The sequence below is a fragment of the Salvelinus alpinus genome, chromosome 14 (genome assembly GCF_045679555.1).
Source record: "Salvelinus alpinus chromosome 14, SLU_Salpinus.1, whole genome shotgun sequence".
Taxonomy (NCBI): domain Eukaryota; kingdom Metazoa; phylum Chordata; class Actinopteri; order Salmoniformes; family Salmonidae; genus Salvelinus; species Salvelinus alpinus.
The window spans coordinates 33,108,027-33,124,483 of NC_092099.1; the positions used below are offsets into that span (position 1 = coordinate 33,108,027).

At 45.8% G+C, this 16,457-nt stretch overlaps 1 protein-coding gene across 3 annotated transcripts in view; it reads left to right on the forward strand.

The window, feature by feature from the left end:
* The window catches only part of LOC139538808 (ephrin type-A receptor 6-like), a 241,830-nt gene that overhangs the window by 11,055 nt on the left and 214,318 nt on the right, over positions 1-16,457 (forward strand). For all 3 annotated transcript variants that reach the window (XR_011667814.1, XM_071341263.1, XM_071341262.1), the window contains exon 2: positions 12,553-12,617. Coding sequence is in view for 2 of the 3 variants with exons in the window: in XM_071341263.1 (XP_071197364.1) it covers positions 12,553-12,617 (65 nt within the window). In the remaining variant the exon portion in view is untranslated. The remainder of the gene's footprint in view (positions 1-12,552; positions 12,618-16,457) is intronic.

The window sequence follows — 16,457 nt, forward strand, 5'->3', positions numbered from 1 at the left end:
CTGCGTCAGGCGCCTCGTCGAAAAGGTCGGTACTTCCGTTCCAAGAGCTTTTATACTCCCCCAGATGGTGCTATCCGCTCCATTCAAAGTCTCACCGCTTACTGACATCTAGGGGAAGGCGTATGCAGTGCATGTAGCCCCATAGCTTATAAGGGAATTTATAAACCGACCCTGGAACAGAGACCTCAATTTCAGAAATCTCACTTCTTGACAGGAAGTGAGCTGCAGAATGAGTTCTGTTTCACTCAGATAAATAATTCAAACGGTTTTAGAAACTAGAGAGTGTTTTCTATCCAATAGTAATAATAATATGCATATTGTACGAGCAAGAATTGAGTACGAGGCAGTTTAGTCGCTCTGGATAAGAGCGTCTGCTAAATGACTTAAATGTAAATGTTAAATGTAATCTGGGAACGAAAAATCTTCAAAGTGTAAACAGCACCCCCTATTGAGAAAAGGTTTTAAGATGAGGGAGGATGATCTTTTTTACGAGCATGGCCTTACTTCTATTACAGCATATTGCATGACTGTCATTCATGTTCCATTCACCCAGCTCAATGTAACATCAATACGTTTAGGCAACTACATGATACTCACATTTTCCCTATAGCCATCATGAGGTTGCTACAACCTAGCCTGTGAATGAAAGTTGTCATGACTATCCTGTGAGGATCCGAATGGGTCAGATCAGCTTGGCAACGGATGAAAGTAACCTGACTTTCTCTCACCCACAGAAGAGGGGAGAAGGGAGCTGGGCCGGTTTGACAGCTCACACCCTGTCGTAAATTAAAGGAGAGGAGATCTAGGGTCTCCCTCTTCAAAATCTCACAGAGGAATGTGCTTCGTCTACATAGAGGTTTCCTACCGAAACTGTAACATGTTCTAAAGCAAATACTGGAAAAATATTACTAATAAGAACGTGGGGAATGGTCAGTGGTGAGTTATAGAAAACTAATGTCATATGGGTTGTTATTTTGTGATGCCATTAAAAATGTTATAAAGAAATACTAACTTAAATTATATACACTACATGTATGAAGTCTCCATCCTTAACGTTGTATATGAAATATAAAAATCATGAAACTATGTTTGTTAAGATAAGAATGTGATTTTAGGAGCCATAAGAGAAATTGTTGCCTATAAACTGTGCACAGTAAGTAGCCACGCTCCGGGAGAGGTCAGAGAGCGTCTCAGCCTGACGGAACTGTCCTTGTCTCTCAGAGTGCATAAAAGGACTGGTAAAGAAGACCAGTCATTAGACCAGAAAAGCGTGAAGTGGTAGCTACACATTTGAAATGGTTGGAACTTTGAACCTCAACATGAGGTGAAGAAAATAAACTCACCTCCCAGACCAGAGAGGTGAGTAGAGCTGAAGCTCACGTCCAGAGTGGATTGAACCCTGAATACCAACACGATTTGGTGAAAACTCCCCTCTCAGACAATCACTGGTACAGCTGATTTTAGCTGTTCTAAGTAAAATATCTAGAAAAGTGAATTTAAGTGGGACCATCCTACTACTCTTCTCAAATCAACATATTCTACTACTCGTCACCAATGGGAACCGTCGACAGGGCTGGCTAGCCTATCTTCCAAGGAGCATCTTCCAGAGTGAACAACAACGAAAGAGGTGGCAGGGGTGAACGACCCCTTTTGGACAATCAGAGCCTTACAAGCGTGCTGCGGAAAGGCCAACAACCTTCCTAAGAAGGACTGGTTCCGACAGAGTTAAACGGTGAACGAAAGCATTCACTCGTAAATACATTCATGAGTTCTTACTCCAAATGGGCTGCGGTTCGTGTGCAAACTATATGATTACAGTGAGAATAGTTTCTAAAATGTATCAACGATAAGTGTCTCTCTTTCTCTTCCTTTCCATGTCATTGTGTAAAAATCCACCATATTGTGTCAGTCCACTAGGGACCTTTTCCTATTGTTTTAAGTGTGTATGTTTGTTCTGTGTTACCATTTAGTTAGCTAGTAAATAAATAATTCAACCAATGTGTGTAGTACTGAATCATAAGTAAGGCTGGGGTTTTTGCAGATCCAAGGAGGTTACGACTGTTCAGAATTATGATATGATATGAGGTTATTATTAATAAGTTGACTGTTTTATGGATGTGATAGGTAAAGACCTTTTAGAGTTTAACTTGGGAGATGGTAAATCTTTAAACAACCGCTCTCGTGGTGCCCCAAATTCTTATTGAGTTAATTGTTACATGATTAATGTAATTGGGTAACAATTAAACATAGTTGATTAGATAAGTAACAGTCATCAGATTAATGAAAGTAAAGTCACAACAAAGTTTACAACATAGGTGCACAGGTAGAGAGAGAAATTTGAATAATCAAGGTAGACAGTGACACATTCAATACCACCTTGCCTGCATCTAGCTGATCTAGGGTGTAATCATTAGTCCAACAGTTCCAAACGAGAGTTTCTATTGGATAAATTCAGGTATGTTTATCCCCATTTCGTAGACCTTCGTTGCAAAACAGTGTGTTTTAATCAATTATTTGGTGACAGGAATATATTTACTATCGTTTTATCTAAAATGGTTAACTTTCTTAAAGTTTTATTATTTTTATGAAATTCACTGAGGAGGATGCTCCTCCTCTTCCTCCTCTGAGGAGTCTCCACTGGTATGACGCCATGTCATCTTGTAACTGTACATCAAACATTGTGATCATAAACATTGGGACTGTATATGACATGAGTTTTAGGAAATGGAAATGTGAAGTGCAGATTTGGACTCAAGGTTGTTTGGCTTGCTTGTATGACAACAAACAAGTATTTATTATAATCCTTAACACCTCATCTTTCAAAGACATTGAGTCCTTTTAAGTTACAGCATTTCTCTCACTCGGACAACAAAGAATGTGCAAAAGTTGACCAATTAGCGGAAGGGATGGGGGCAAGTTCAAAATGGCTGTCAATCAAAACCCATACAGCGCTGTGAATGCAGAGCCTGAGCTCTGGTGTCATTTTATAGCATATTAGTGTACAACTACTGATTTCCAATTCAGGCGCTTATCAGTGCCCAAATCTGCCATTTTCAACCCGTATATAGGTACGAGTGTAAAGGGCTACACAAATATACCAACGTTTAACATTTTAGCCCTCCAGTGTTATGGATGTGTGAGAGCAGTCAGCCATCTCACCGCGACACTGCCAAAGAATCTATTATGTATGGCTGGCGGAGAGAAGCATAGATTAACCTGCTGCAATCTCTGTCTCTCTCTCTCTGTCTGTGACAGTATTGAACCATGCAGACAAAACACTCCAATTATGGTTTTCTATAAATGATCATATTATATACGTTGATGTATAGAATTATTGGATCCATTGAAAAAACATGTAGTTTGAATTGAAGAGGGCAGTCCGTAAGCACAGACAAAGGCCATCAAGGATCTGGAAAGATTCTGTATGGAGGAATGGTCTATGATCCCTCCCAAATAAACTCAGCAAAAAAAGCGACGTCCCTTTTTCAGAACCCTGTCTTTCAAAGATAATTTGTAAAAATCCAAATAACTTCACAGATCTTCATTGTAAAGGTTTTAAAACTGTTTCCCATTCAATGAACCATAAACAATTAATGAACATGCACCTGTGGAACGGTCGTTAAGACACTAACAGCTTACAGACGGTAGGCAATTAAGGTCACAGTTATGAAAACTTAGGACACCAAAGAGGCCTTTCTACTGACTCTGAAAAACACCAAAAGAAAGATGCCCAGGGTCCCTGCTCATCTGCGTGAACGTGCCTTAGGCATGCTGCAAGGAGGCATTAGGACTGCAGATGTGGCCAGGGTAATACATTGCAATGTCCGTACTGTGAGACGCCTAAGTGCTGTGGTCTGGCCACAGCACTGTTTCAGGAACATTGAAGGTTTTAAATGACATCCACTGTGCTCTTGATAAGAAGTTACATTGTGTGTTTGTTTTTATTGATTTGTCGAAGGCTTTTGACCACGTGGACCATGCTGTGTTAGTGCAAAGGTTAAAATGTTGTGGAATTACTGGTCATGCTTTAGATTGGTTTATAAATTACCTATCAAATCGTACACAATGTGTAATGGCGAATGGTTGTAAATCTGAGTCCATAGACGTGTGCTCAGGTGTTCCGCAAGGTTCTATTTTGGGCCCACTGTTGTTCATTTTTGAATATCAACAACATTGGGGATCTTATTGAAACAGCGGATGTTCATTTTTATGCAGATGATACTGTTCTTTATTCAAGTGGTTGTAGTTTATCTTTAGCTTTTGAAAATGCCCAAAGAGCATTTAACATCATACAACAGAATCTGTATGATTTAAAGCTGATTCTAAATTCGGGTAAAACAAAATGCATGTTATTTTCAAATGCCAGGCATGTAACAAATCATGTCATTGCTACATTGGCAGGACATACTATAGAGCAAGTTAAAGTGTACAAATATTTGGGTGTGTGGGTTGATGATAAGCTGAGCTTCACTGTGCATGTAGAGAACCTGATAAGGAAGCTCAAGCTGAAAATAGGATTTTATTACCGGCATAAGGCTTGTTTTTCTTTTGAGGCCAGGAAGGAGCTGGTACGATGTACATTACTGTCGGTTTTAGATTTTAGTGATGTTATATACACTGCTCAAAAAAATAAAGGGAACACTTAAACAACACAATGTAACTCCAAGTCAATCACACTTCTGTGAAATCAAACTGTCCACTTAGGAAGCAACACTGATTGACAATACATTTCACATGCTGTTGTGCAAATGGAATAGACAAAAGGTGGAAATTATAGGCAATTAGCAAGACACCCCCAAAAAAGGAGTGATTCTGCAGGTGGTGACCACAGACCACTTCTCAGTTCCTATGCTTCCTGGCTGATGTTTTGGTCACTTTTGAATGCTGGCGGTGCTCTCACTCTAGTGGTAGCATGAGACGGAGTCTACAACCCACACAAGTGGCTCAGGTAGTGCAGTTCATCCAGGATGGCACATCAATGTGAGCTGTGGCAAAAAGGTTTGCTGTCGGGCCCTCATACCACCCTGTGTCTGTCAGCGTAGTGTCCAGAGCATGGAGGCGCTACCAGGAGACAGGCCAGTACATCAGGAGACGTGGTAGAGGCCGTAGGAGGGCAACAACCCAGCACCTCCGCCTTTGTGCAAGGAGGTGCACTGCCAGCGCCCTGCAAAATGACCTCCAGCAGGCCACAAATGTGCATGTGTCTGCTCAAACGGTCAGAAACAGACTCCATGAGGGTGGTATGAGGGCCCGACGTCCACAGGTGGGGGTTGTGCTTACAGCCCAACACCGTGCAGGACGTTTGGCATTTGCCAGAGAACACCAAGATTGGCAAATTCGCCACTGGCGCCCTGTGCTCTTCACAGATGAAAGCAGGTTCACACTGAGCATATGAGCACATGTGACCGACGTGACAGAGTCTGGAGACGCCGTGGAGAACGTTCTGCTGCCTGCAACATCCTCCAGCATGACCGGTTTGGCGATGGGTCAGTCATGGTGTGGGGTGGCATTTCTTTGTGGGGCCGCACAGCCCTCCATGTGCTTGCCAGAGGTAGCCTGACTGCCATTAGGTACCGAGATGAGATCCTCAGACCCCTTGTGAGACCATATGCTGACACATGCACATTTGTGGCCTGCTGGAGGTCATTTTGCAGGGCGCTGGCAGTGCACCTCCTTGCACAAAGGCGGAGGTAGCGGTCCTGCTGCTGGGTTGTTGCCCTCCTACGGCCTCTACCACGTCTCCTGATGTACTGGCCTGTCTCCTGGTAGCGCCTCCATGCTCTGGACACTACGCTGACAGACACAGCAAACCTTTTTGCCACAGCTCACATTGATGTGCCATCCTGGATGAACTGCACTACCTGAGCCACTTGTGTGGGTTGTAGACTCCGTCTCATGCTACCACTAGAGTGAGAGCACCGCCAGCATTCAAAAGTGACCAAAACATCAGCCAGGAAGCATAGGAACTGAGAAGTGGTCTGTGGTCACCACCTGCAGAATCACTCCTTTTTTGGGGGTGTCTTGCTAATTGCCTATAATTTCCACCTTTTGTCTATTCCATTTGCACAACAGCATGTGAAATGTATTGTCAATCAGTGTTGCTTCCTAAGTGGACAGTTTGATTTCACAGAAGTGTGATTGACTTGGAGTTACATTGTGTTGTTTAAGTGTTCCCTTTATTTTTTTGAGCAGTGTATATGCAGGCCTCAACCACTACCCTGAGAGCACTTGATTCAGTGTATCATGCAGCCCTCAGGTTCATTTCAAATCAGAAACGTCTAACACATCATTGTGATCTCTACAGCGCTGTTGGCTGGTCGTCATTGACCTTGCGTAGGCTTAAACACTGGTATACACTGATTTAAAGGCCATATTGGGTAAAATGCCATTTTATCTCTGTTCTTTTTTAGTCAGGTCAGTAAATAAATATAATTTACGGTCCCTTTCTGATTTGGTTCTAACAGTACCAAAAATTATAACAGGACATGGTAGAAATAGTTTTAGTTACTTAGCTCCGTCGTCCTGGAATTCTGTCATGAACATTTTAAATTGTGATGATCTAGTTTCGTTGGTGGAGTTTAAACACTTGATCGATGTATATATCATAGAAGAGTGTAATTGTTTTTAGGCCAGCTGTTTTTAGTCAAGACGTTTGTGTTTATAATGTACAATGTTTTTGTTGTACTGTATGTGTGTTTATAGTTTTGTTTAATGTTGTGTTAGTGTATTGTTGTTTTGTCTGAAACGTTGTTCCCTCTGCTGCTATTGGACCAGGTCTCTCTTGGAAAAGAGATGTTATCTCAATGAGAAAAAACCTGTATAAATAAAGGTAAAATAAAAAAATAAGACAACGCTACAGGGAGACAGGACAGTCGGCTGATTGTCCTCGCAGTGGCAGACCACGTGTAACAACACCTGCACAGGATCGGTACATCCGAACATCACACCTGCAGGTACAGGATGGCAACAACAACTGCCTGAGTTACACAAAGGACACACAATCCCTCCATCAGTGCTCAGACTGTCCGCAATAGGCTGAGAGAGGCTAGACTGAGGGCTTGTAGGTCTGGTGTAAGGCAGATCCTCACCACATCACCGGCAACAACGTCGCCTATGGACACAAACCCACCGTCGCTGGACCAGACAGGACTGGCAAAAAGTGCTCTTCACTGATGAGTTGTGGTTTTGTCTCCCCAGGGGTGATGGTCGGATTCGCCTTTATCATCGAAGGAATGAGCGTTACACCGAGGCCTGTACTCTGGAGCGTGATCGATTTGGAGGTGGAGGGTCTGTGGTCTGGGGCGGTGTGTCACAGCATCATCGGACTGAGCTTGTTGTCATTGCAGGCAATCTTAATGCTGTGTGTTACAGGGAAGACATCCTCCTCCCTCATGTGGTACCCTTCCTGCAGGCTCATCCTGACATGACCCTCCAGCATGACAATGCCACCAGCCATACTGCTCGTTCTGTGCGTGATTTCCTGCAAAACAGGAATGCCAGTGTTCTGCCATGGCCAGCGAAGAGCCCTGATCTCAATCCCATTGAGCACGTCTGGGACCTGTTGGATCGGAGGGTGAGGGCTAGGGCTGTTCCCCCCAGAAATGTCCCAGAACTTGCAGGTGCCTTGGTGGAAGAGTGGGGTAACATCTCACAGCAAGAACTGGCAAATCTGGTGCAGTCCATGAGGAGGAGATGCACTGCAGTACTTAATGCAGCTGGTGGCCACACCAGATACTGACTGTTACTTTTGATTTTGACCCCCCCTTTGTTCAGGGACACATTATTCCATTTATGTTAGTCACATGTCTGTGGAACTTGTTCAGTTTATGTCTCAGTTGTTGAATCTTGTTGTTCATACAAATATTTACACGTTAAGTTTGCTGAAAATAAACGCAGTTGACAGTGAGAGGATGGTTCTTTTTTTGCTGAGTTTAGTTCTCCAATCTCATAAAACATTTGAGAAAAAGGCTCAGTATCATTGCTTCTCAAAGGGAGGTGCTGCTGTATTGGAAACGGGTCAAAATGATTGGCACCCCTATCTTTACATTTAAAAATGTAAAGATAATGTAAAAAATTGTGAAACAAAATCTCTTTAGCATGTAATATAGTTCAGTATTTATTTTAATTTTATTATGTATTTTTTTGGTTCATCTTCATCAAGGGATCCAATAATTCTGGACTTCACTGTATATTGTATGGACTGTGTTTTCTTTTAAACTATGTATTTGCACTGTCTCACTTAGCATAGATCATACAGTAATTGCCCTACAGTATACAGGAAAATCATCGAACACACACATACTAAACTCTGGCCCAGAGTTCTACGCTACCTGCTGGCTTGTTTGATAGATACAGCTTTTTGGCATAGTAGCAGAGAAGCTTCAAGTATCCCTAAATGCCTGCGTTCTTGGTACCTGCTTTCAATGTTTTTCTTGCCACTGTGCTTTTGTTGACGTAGATAAATTCATCCATCCCTATCCTGGGTGCTCTCCATACCGTAACACTGGTGGTTGTGCCACAGCTCCTGGCTTGATCCAGAGCAGATGGTTTATTGTCTGTCACTGCTGTGTGGGCGGCTGCTGGGGGGATAGATTCTGGGGGGCTAGCTGCTGGGGGGCTGGCTGCTGGGTGGCTGGCTGCTGGGGGGCTGGCTGCTGGGTGGCTGGCTGCTGGGTGGCTGGCTGCTGGGGGGCTAGCTTCTTGGGGGCTAGCTGCTGGGGGGCTGGCTGCTGGGTGGCTAGCTGCTGGGGGGCTGGCTGCTGGGGGGCTAGCTTCTGGGGGGCTAGCTGCTGGGGGGCTGGCTGCTGGGTGGCTTGCTGCTGGGGGGCTGGCTGCTGGGGGGCTAGCTTCTGGGGGGATAGCTGCTGGGGGGCTGGCTGCTGGGGGGCTGGCTGCTGGGGGGCTGGCTGCTGGGTGGCTGGCTGCTGGGGGGCTGGCTGCTGGGTGGCTAGCTGCTGGGGGGCTGGCTGCTGGGGGGCTAGCTGCTGGGGGGCTGGCTGCTGGGTGGCTTGCTGCTGGGGGGCTGGCTGCTGGGTGGCTGGCTGCTGGGGGGCTGGCTGCTGGGGGGCTAGCTTCTGGGGGGCTAGCTGCTGGGGGGCTGGCTGCTGGGTGGCTGGCTGCTGGGGGGCTGGCTGCTGGGTGGCTGGCTGCTGGGGGGCTGGCTGCTGGGTGGCTGGCTGCTGGGTGGCTGGCTGCTGGGTGGCTGGCTGCTGGGGGCTGGCTGCTGGGTGGCTGGCTGCTGGGGGGCTAGCTGCTGGGGGGCTGGCTGCTGGGTGTCTGGCTGCTGGGGGGCTGGCTGCTGGGTGGCTGGCTGCTGGGGGGCTAGCTGCTGGGGGGCTAGCTTCTGGGGGGCTGGCTGCTGGGTGGCTGGCTGCTGGGGGGCTGGGTGGCTGGCTACTGGGGGGCTGGCTGCTGGGTGGCTGGCTGCTGGGGGGCCGGCTGCTGGGGGGCTGGCTGGCTCACAGGGGACTGGGGAATGGCGGACGCAGTGAAAAGAGCATTTAGCTTATTATGACCAACACATATGTGGCAGCACACAGACATCTTACAGCCTGCACCACACACACTGACAATACACATACAAGCTCATAAACTGGTTGGACAGTTTCTGTCAGAAATGCTCTGTCAAATACACTGGCTTGACACTCATGCATGGGAATTCTCTCTTTTCTGCTAGTGTATGATATTAATATTAGTGATGCACCGATATTACATTTTTGGCCGATACCGATATCCGATATTACATTTTTTTGTGACCTTTTAAGCATTCTAGTACAGTTTAATAGTTAACACATACACATGGACTCAGCAGTCTAAGGCACTGCATCTCAGTTGAAGAGGTGTCACTACAGTCTCTGGTTCGAATCCAGGCTGTATCACATTCGGCCGTGATTGGAGTCCCATAGGGTGGCGCACAATTGGCCCAGCATCGTCCGGGTTTGGCCGGGGCAGGCCGTCGTTGTTAATAAGATTTTGTTCTTAACTGACTTGCCTAGTTAAATAGAGGTTACACACACACACACACACAGGCCAAATAGTTATTTTGTTGGCATTTACGTATGTCCCCATTACCAGTAAAACATAATAGAAACCTATTTCTTTCACATACTTGCTGTGCTGTTTCGTTGTTCATTTGTTCAGTCGTTTCATTCTCAACCAGGATTTCTATGGAACGTCATTTGGGTATTTGCGTGTGAAATAACACTATTTGATGAGAAATAAGCTTGTTGACCAATCAGGACCTGAATATGACTGCACATCACATAATAATTTAACGCATTCATTCATTTTTTACGTAGTTATTACACATTGATTACACTCACTCGTATTTCACATGTCACAACGATTCATCGATACATATGCTATGATGCTGGTAAAGTTGTCTCGCGCACCTACAGCGCTGGTCATAAAAAAAAGCTAGATAGCTCATGAATGCAAACAATGTTCTTCGACATAAATATAGCAAAACGACATCTGTTTCAGTAGCTATAGTTACCTAGCTGACTATATAGCTAGGTGTCATCATCTAAAATAACCCTAATTTATGAGATGGTTCTTATTTGATTAATGGTGGTCGGACCCATCTATGTGAAGCTAGCCAAAATAAGGATTAGCCACAATCGTGGAACAACGCATAACCCGGTCCGGTCGAGCATCACTAGCCAGATGAAGCTAGCAGGCTGCTTATAGCTTTGGGCAACAGGATTAAGTAGCTGGCTAGCTATTTCTTATTCATGAACTGAAGTTCAAGTTCAATAGGCGAACAACAAGTGGCTACCTAGCTATTTCTTACACAAGGGTTCCTAAATCATTGCTAAGAATAATGAAAATGACTGCAGTTTCTACTGGTCATTGTTTTCAGGCTGGTTGTATTGGTGCTAGCTAGGTACCAAGCTAAAGCTAGCTACCCCAGAAGTTGCGGTCGAACAAATTATGCTTTATTACCAACGCGGTATTGTAAACACATTGTTTATGGCCAGTGTTTGCTTGTTTGCAGACTTTTTTGTACAGCTTTGACAGTGCTACTGATAGTAGTGGTGGCACTTGGCTTGCACGTGCAAATTCAGAATACACAACATTTTATAATAGAACTGTGTTATTTGTCCTGTCAAATAGTGTTATTTGGCGTGTATCTTTTTTGACACACAAAGACCCAAACGGTGTTCCATAGTATGTTGTGAAGCTAATAGCAGTGACGCTATTACTGTGTCACTCCGGTAGGGCAACATGTGTACCGGTGCTCGAACAGTCCGCGAAAGCCAACATCACCCACGACAGAGAACGGTTGATTGTCAAGGGCAATGAATTCCATTATCTTGGCATTAATGGATTTCACCTTTGAGGTATCTCACAGAAATGTTCTTTCAAATCACTGCTCGATCCACACAGCAGACATTGTGAGCTAGATTAGGAATGCTGTGTTGCACGTGTAGGTAAAAATTGTACGTGTCGTCATTACGTCATGTACCTATGTTATATAGGTATGCACGTCATCTTTGACATCGGTTTTGCACATCGGAGTTAAACTAGACATCGGGCCGATACCGATGTTGGCATTTTTAGTTAATATCGTCCGATTCCGATATGTTCACCGATTATATATCGTGCATCCCTAGATGAGAACCATGTTGATGCATCTATATTGTGTTAAGGTTATTTCAGCTCTAAAGAAGAGACGTAATAATGCAGATAATTAAAAAAAAAGATTGTTATAAGGGAGATTATTATTCAGTTATTCTAAAAGTTTGTTTAATGACATTCTGATCCTAAATGATGAAGTCTACTGACGTGGGAGGCACAGATAGAGATGGAAAGAAGTTTTAGAACTATGTTGACACAGACTCAAGTTCACAGTATTATCAGCCTGGAGGAGGTGAACTTGTAATATTGACAACGTGATAAGTGTCAATATACTAACGCTGACATGTCCTCCTGACTTTCACTCTCTCTTACAGTCAACTAGTATGAAAATACTACTTTCACAATCACAAATAAAATTCCCAGTATTTCCATGTATTTTATATCAGAAGTCTCAAGGACATGTTTTGTCTTTCTCTTACAGTGAAAGCTATCAACAGAATCTACCAGAATCATTGCTAATTTGAATACAATTTGCATGCTGTATGTAATGTATACATAATGTACATGAATTACAGTACTCCAGTTCACGTTGAATAGCCGAATATTACACGGAAATGCTTCAGGACCAAGAGACGGGTTATTTGTAATCTTATCTCTGGGGACAGACAGGAAGTCCTTATTGTCTGAGCTAAAGTGAAAAAAGCCTGTGAATGGGAGAGGATATGAAGGAGATAGGTTGCAGTCAGATTGCTGTCAACAGTCTCTATCAGGGCTAAATTGTGTTGTTTAGCTCTGAAATGATGCTTTACTAAAATGGACACGCAAATATTAATCTGGGGGGAAACTCATTTTTATAAAGCTACAGAAGTCTAAATGAGAATTTATGAGCAATATTTCAATCACTGATGCAGAAACAGGGAGGTATGTATATCAACATTATGCTAATGGTTGTGTGTTCCTGTTCTGTTTCAGTGGTACTGCTGGACACCACGTCTGTTTTGGGAGAGCTGGGATGGAAGACCTATCCCATGAATGGGGTAAGTGTGTGTGTGCTTGCGCGCACGTGTGTGTGTTAGCGCTGGGACGATAAACCAAAAATGATCGACACCGATCACTTGTCGCAGACATTTTGCTGATATCGTTCAGTACTGTAAGTAGCCTATACTAGAGAAATGTGGAGTTTGAAATGAAACAAGTTTGATAATATGGGTGATTGTTAATGGGACAATTGATGGTGGTACAACCATCAAACTAGTAGTAGTAGTTTAAAGGATCATTTAAAAAACTGTGGTGCACATTAATGTAATATACTTCTTGTTCTATTTATCGTTATCACATAAATTCAGGCAATTTATGGCAGTATGGATTTTTGCCCATATCCACTAGCTGTACCGTACATGTGATTCACTGCTGCACCCAGTCATGTCGTTTGTGTGGAGGACCCCACAGTTTATTCAAAAACATAATGTCTTGGCTTGATCAATACCCAATCAATCATATTGATCAGAAGATGTGATAACGACCAATAATGATCCGATTCCCAGGTCTATTGTATTTCCAGACTTCTAGAGAGAGGATAGTGAGTGAGATAATTAGCACAAGTCTTGAAGGAAAGACTCACATTCAATCTATTTTCAATTTCCACCTTCACTTGATATTAAAGGGCCATATAAAGTTATAATGGACTCTTTCAATGTGAGTGAAAAGAAACGATTTGGATTTGTTCACTGTGGGATGTCTGGTACGAGTACAGCTGTGTCTAGCGTGAGGTGGCTGTCGCTTGTGGGTGAATAGATTGGACGGCTGACTGTCCATTCACGCTGGGTTATGACAAGAAGTCCTTGGTCTGTTCAGATTAACTATTGACAAACGGTTTTCCTTGTAGCTCTTTAACTCTTCTCTCTATCCTCTCCCCCCTGTTTCTCTATCCTCTCCCCTCTTTCTCTCTATCCTCTCACCTCTGTCTCTCTATCCTCTCCCCTCTGTGTCTCTATCCTCTCACCTCTGTCTCTCTATCCTCTCCCCCCTGTCTCTCTATCCTCTCCCCTCTGTCTCTCTATCCTCTCACCTCTGTCTCTCTATCCTCTCCCCCCTGTCTCTCTATCCTCTCCCCTCTGTCTCTCTATCCTCTCCCCTCTGTCTCTCTATCCTCTCACCTCTGTCTCTCTATCCTCTCCCCCCTGTCTCTCTATCCTCTCCCCTCTGTGTCTCTATCCTCTCCCCTCTGTCTCTCTATCCTCTCCCCTCTGTCTCTCTATCCTCTCCCCTCTGTCTCTCTATCCTCTCCCCCCTGTCTCTCTATCCTCTCCCCTCTGTCTCTCTATCCTCTCCCCTCTGTCTCTCTATCCTCTCCCCTCTGTCTCTCTATCCTCTCCCCCCTGTCTCTCTATCCTCTCCCCCCTGTCTCTCTATCCTCTCACCTCTGTCTCTCTATCCTCTCCCCTCTGTCTCTCTTTCCTCTCCCCTCTGTCTCTCTATCCTCTCCCCCCTGTCTCTCTATCCTCTCCCCTCTGTCTCTCTATCCTCTCCCCTCTGTCTCTCTATCCTCTCCCCTCTGTCTCTCTATCCTCTCCCCTCTGTCTCTCTATCCTCTCCCCTCTGTCTCTCTATCCTCTCACCTCTGTCTCTCTATCCTCTCCCCCCAGTCTCTCTATCCTCTCCCCCCTGTCTCTCTATCCTCTCCCCTCTGTCTCTCTATCCTCTCCCCTCTGTCTCTCTATCCTCTCCCCTCTGTCTCTCTATCCTCTCCCCCATGTCTCTCTATCCTCTCCCCCCTGTCTCTCTATCCTCTCCCCTCTGTCTCTCTATCCTCTCCCCTCTGTCTCTCTATCCTCTCCCCTCTGTCTCTCTATCCTCTCCCCCTGTCTCTCTATCCTCTCACCTCTGTCTCTCTATCCTCTCCCCTCTGTCTCTCTATCCTCTCCCCTCTGTCTCTCTATCCTCTCACCTCTGTCTCTCTATCCTCTCCCCCATGTCTCTCTATCCTCTCCCCCCTGTCTCTCTATCCTCTCCCCCCTGTCTCTCTATCCTCTCACCTCTGTCTCTCTATCCTCTCCCCTCTGTCTCTCTATCCTCTCCCCTCTGTCTCTCTATCCTCTCCCCTCTGTCTCTCTATCCTCTCCCCTCTGTCTCTCTATCCTCTCCCCCCTGTCTCTCTATCCTCTCCCCCCTGTCTCTCTATCCTCTCCCCTCTATCTCTCTATCCTCTCCCCTCTGTCTCTCTATCCTCTCACCTCTGTCTCTCTATCCTCTCCCCCCTGTCTCTCTATCCTCTCCCCTCTGTCTCTCTATCCTCTCCCCTCTGTCTCTCTATCCTCTCCCCCCTGTCTCTCTATCCTCTCCCCTCTGTCTCTCTATCCTCTCCCCCCTGTCTCTCTATCCTCTCCCCTCTGTCTCTCTATCCTCTCCCCTCTGTCTCTCTATCCTCTCCCCCCTGTCTCTCTATCCTCTCCCCTCTGTCTCTCTATCCTCTCCCCCCTGTTTCTCTATCCTCTCACCTCTGTCTCTCTATCCTCTCCCCTCTGTCTCTCTATCCTCTCCCCCCTGTCTCTCTATCCTCTCACCTCTGTCTCTCTATCCTCTCCCCTCTGTCTCTCTTTCCTCTCCCCTCTGTCTCTCTATCCTCTCCCCCCTGTCTCTCTATCCTCTCCCCTCTGTGTCTCTATCCTCTCCCCTCTGTCTCTCTATCCTCTCACCTCTGTCTCTCTATCCTCTCCCCTCTGTCTCTCTATCCTCTCACCTCTGTCTCTCTATCCTCTCCCCTCTGTCTCTCTATCCTCTCCCCCCTGTCTCTCTATCCTCTCCCCCCTGTCTCTCTATCCTCTCACCTCTGTCTCTCTATCCTCTCACCTCTGTCTCTCTATCCTCTCACCTCTGTCTCTCTATCCTCTCCCCTCTGTCTCTCTATCCTCTCCCCCCTGTCTCTCTATCCTCTCACCTCTGTCTCTCTATCCTCTCCCCTCTGTCTCTCTTTCCTCTCCCCTCTGTCTCTCTATCCTCTCCCCCCTGTCTCTCTATCCTCTCCCCCCTGTCTCTCTATCCTCTCCCCTCTGTGTCTCTATCCTCTCCCCTCTGTCTCTCTATCCTCTCACCTCTGTCTCTCTATCCTCTCCCCTCTGTCTCTCTATCCTCTCACCTCTGTCTCTCTATCCTCTCACCTCTGTCTCTCTATCCTCTCACCCCTGTCTCTCTATCCTTTCACCTCTGTCTCTCTATCCTCTCCCCTCTGTCTCTCTATCCTCTCACCTCTGTCTCTCGATCCTCTCACCTCTGTCTCTCTATCCTCTCCCCCTGTCTCTCTATCCTCTCACCTCTGTCTCTCTATCATCTCCCCTCTGTCTCTCTATCCTCTCCCCCCTGTCTCTCTATCCTCTCACCTCTGTCTCTCTATCCTCTCCCCTCTGTCTCTCTATCCTCTCCCCCCTGTCTCTCTATCCTCTCACCTCTGTCTCTCTATCCTCTCCCCCCTGTCTCTCTATCCTCTCCCCTCTGTGTCTCTATCCTCTCCCCTCTGTCTCTCTATCCTCTCACCTCTGTCTCTCTATCCTCTCACCTCTGTCTCTCTATCCTCTCACCTCTGTCTCTCTATCCTCTCCCCCATGTCTCTCTATCCTCTCCCCCCTGTCTCTCTATCCTCTCCCCCTGTCTCTCTATCCTCTCACCTCTGTCTCTCTATCCTCTCACCTCTGTCTCTCTATCCTCTCCCCCATGTCTCTCTATCCTCTCCCCCCTGTCTCTCTATCCTCTCCCCCCTGTCTCTCTATCCTCTCACCTCTGTCTCTCTATCCTCTCACCTCTGTCTCTCTATCCTCTCACCTCTGTCTCTCTATCCTCTCCCCCATGTCTCTCTATCCTCTCCCCCCTGTCTCTCTATCCTC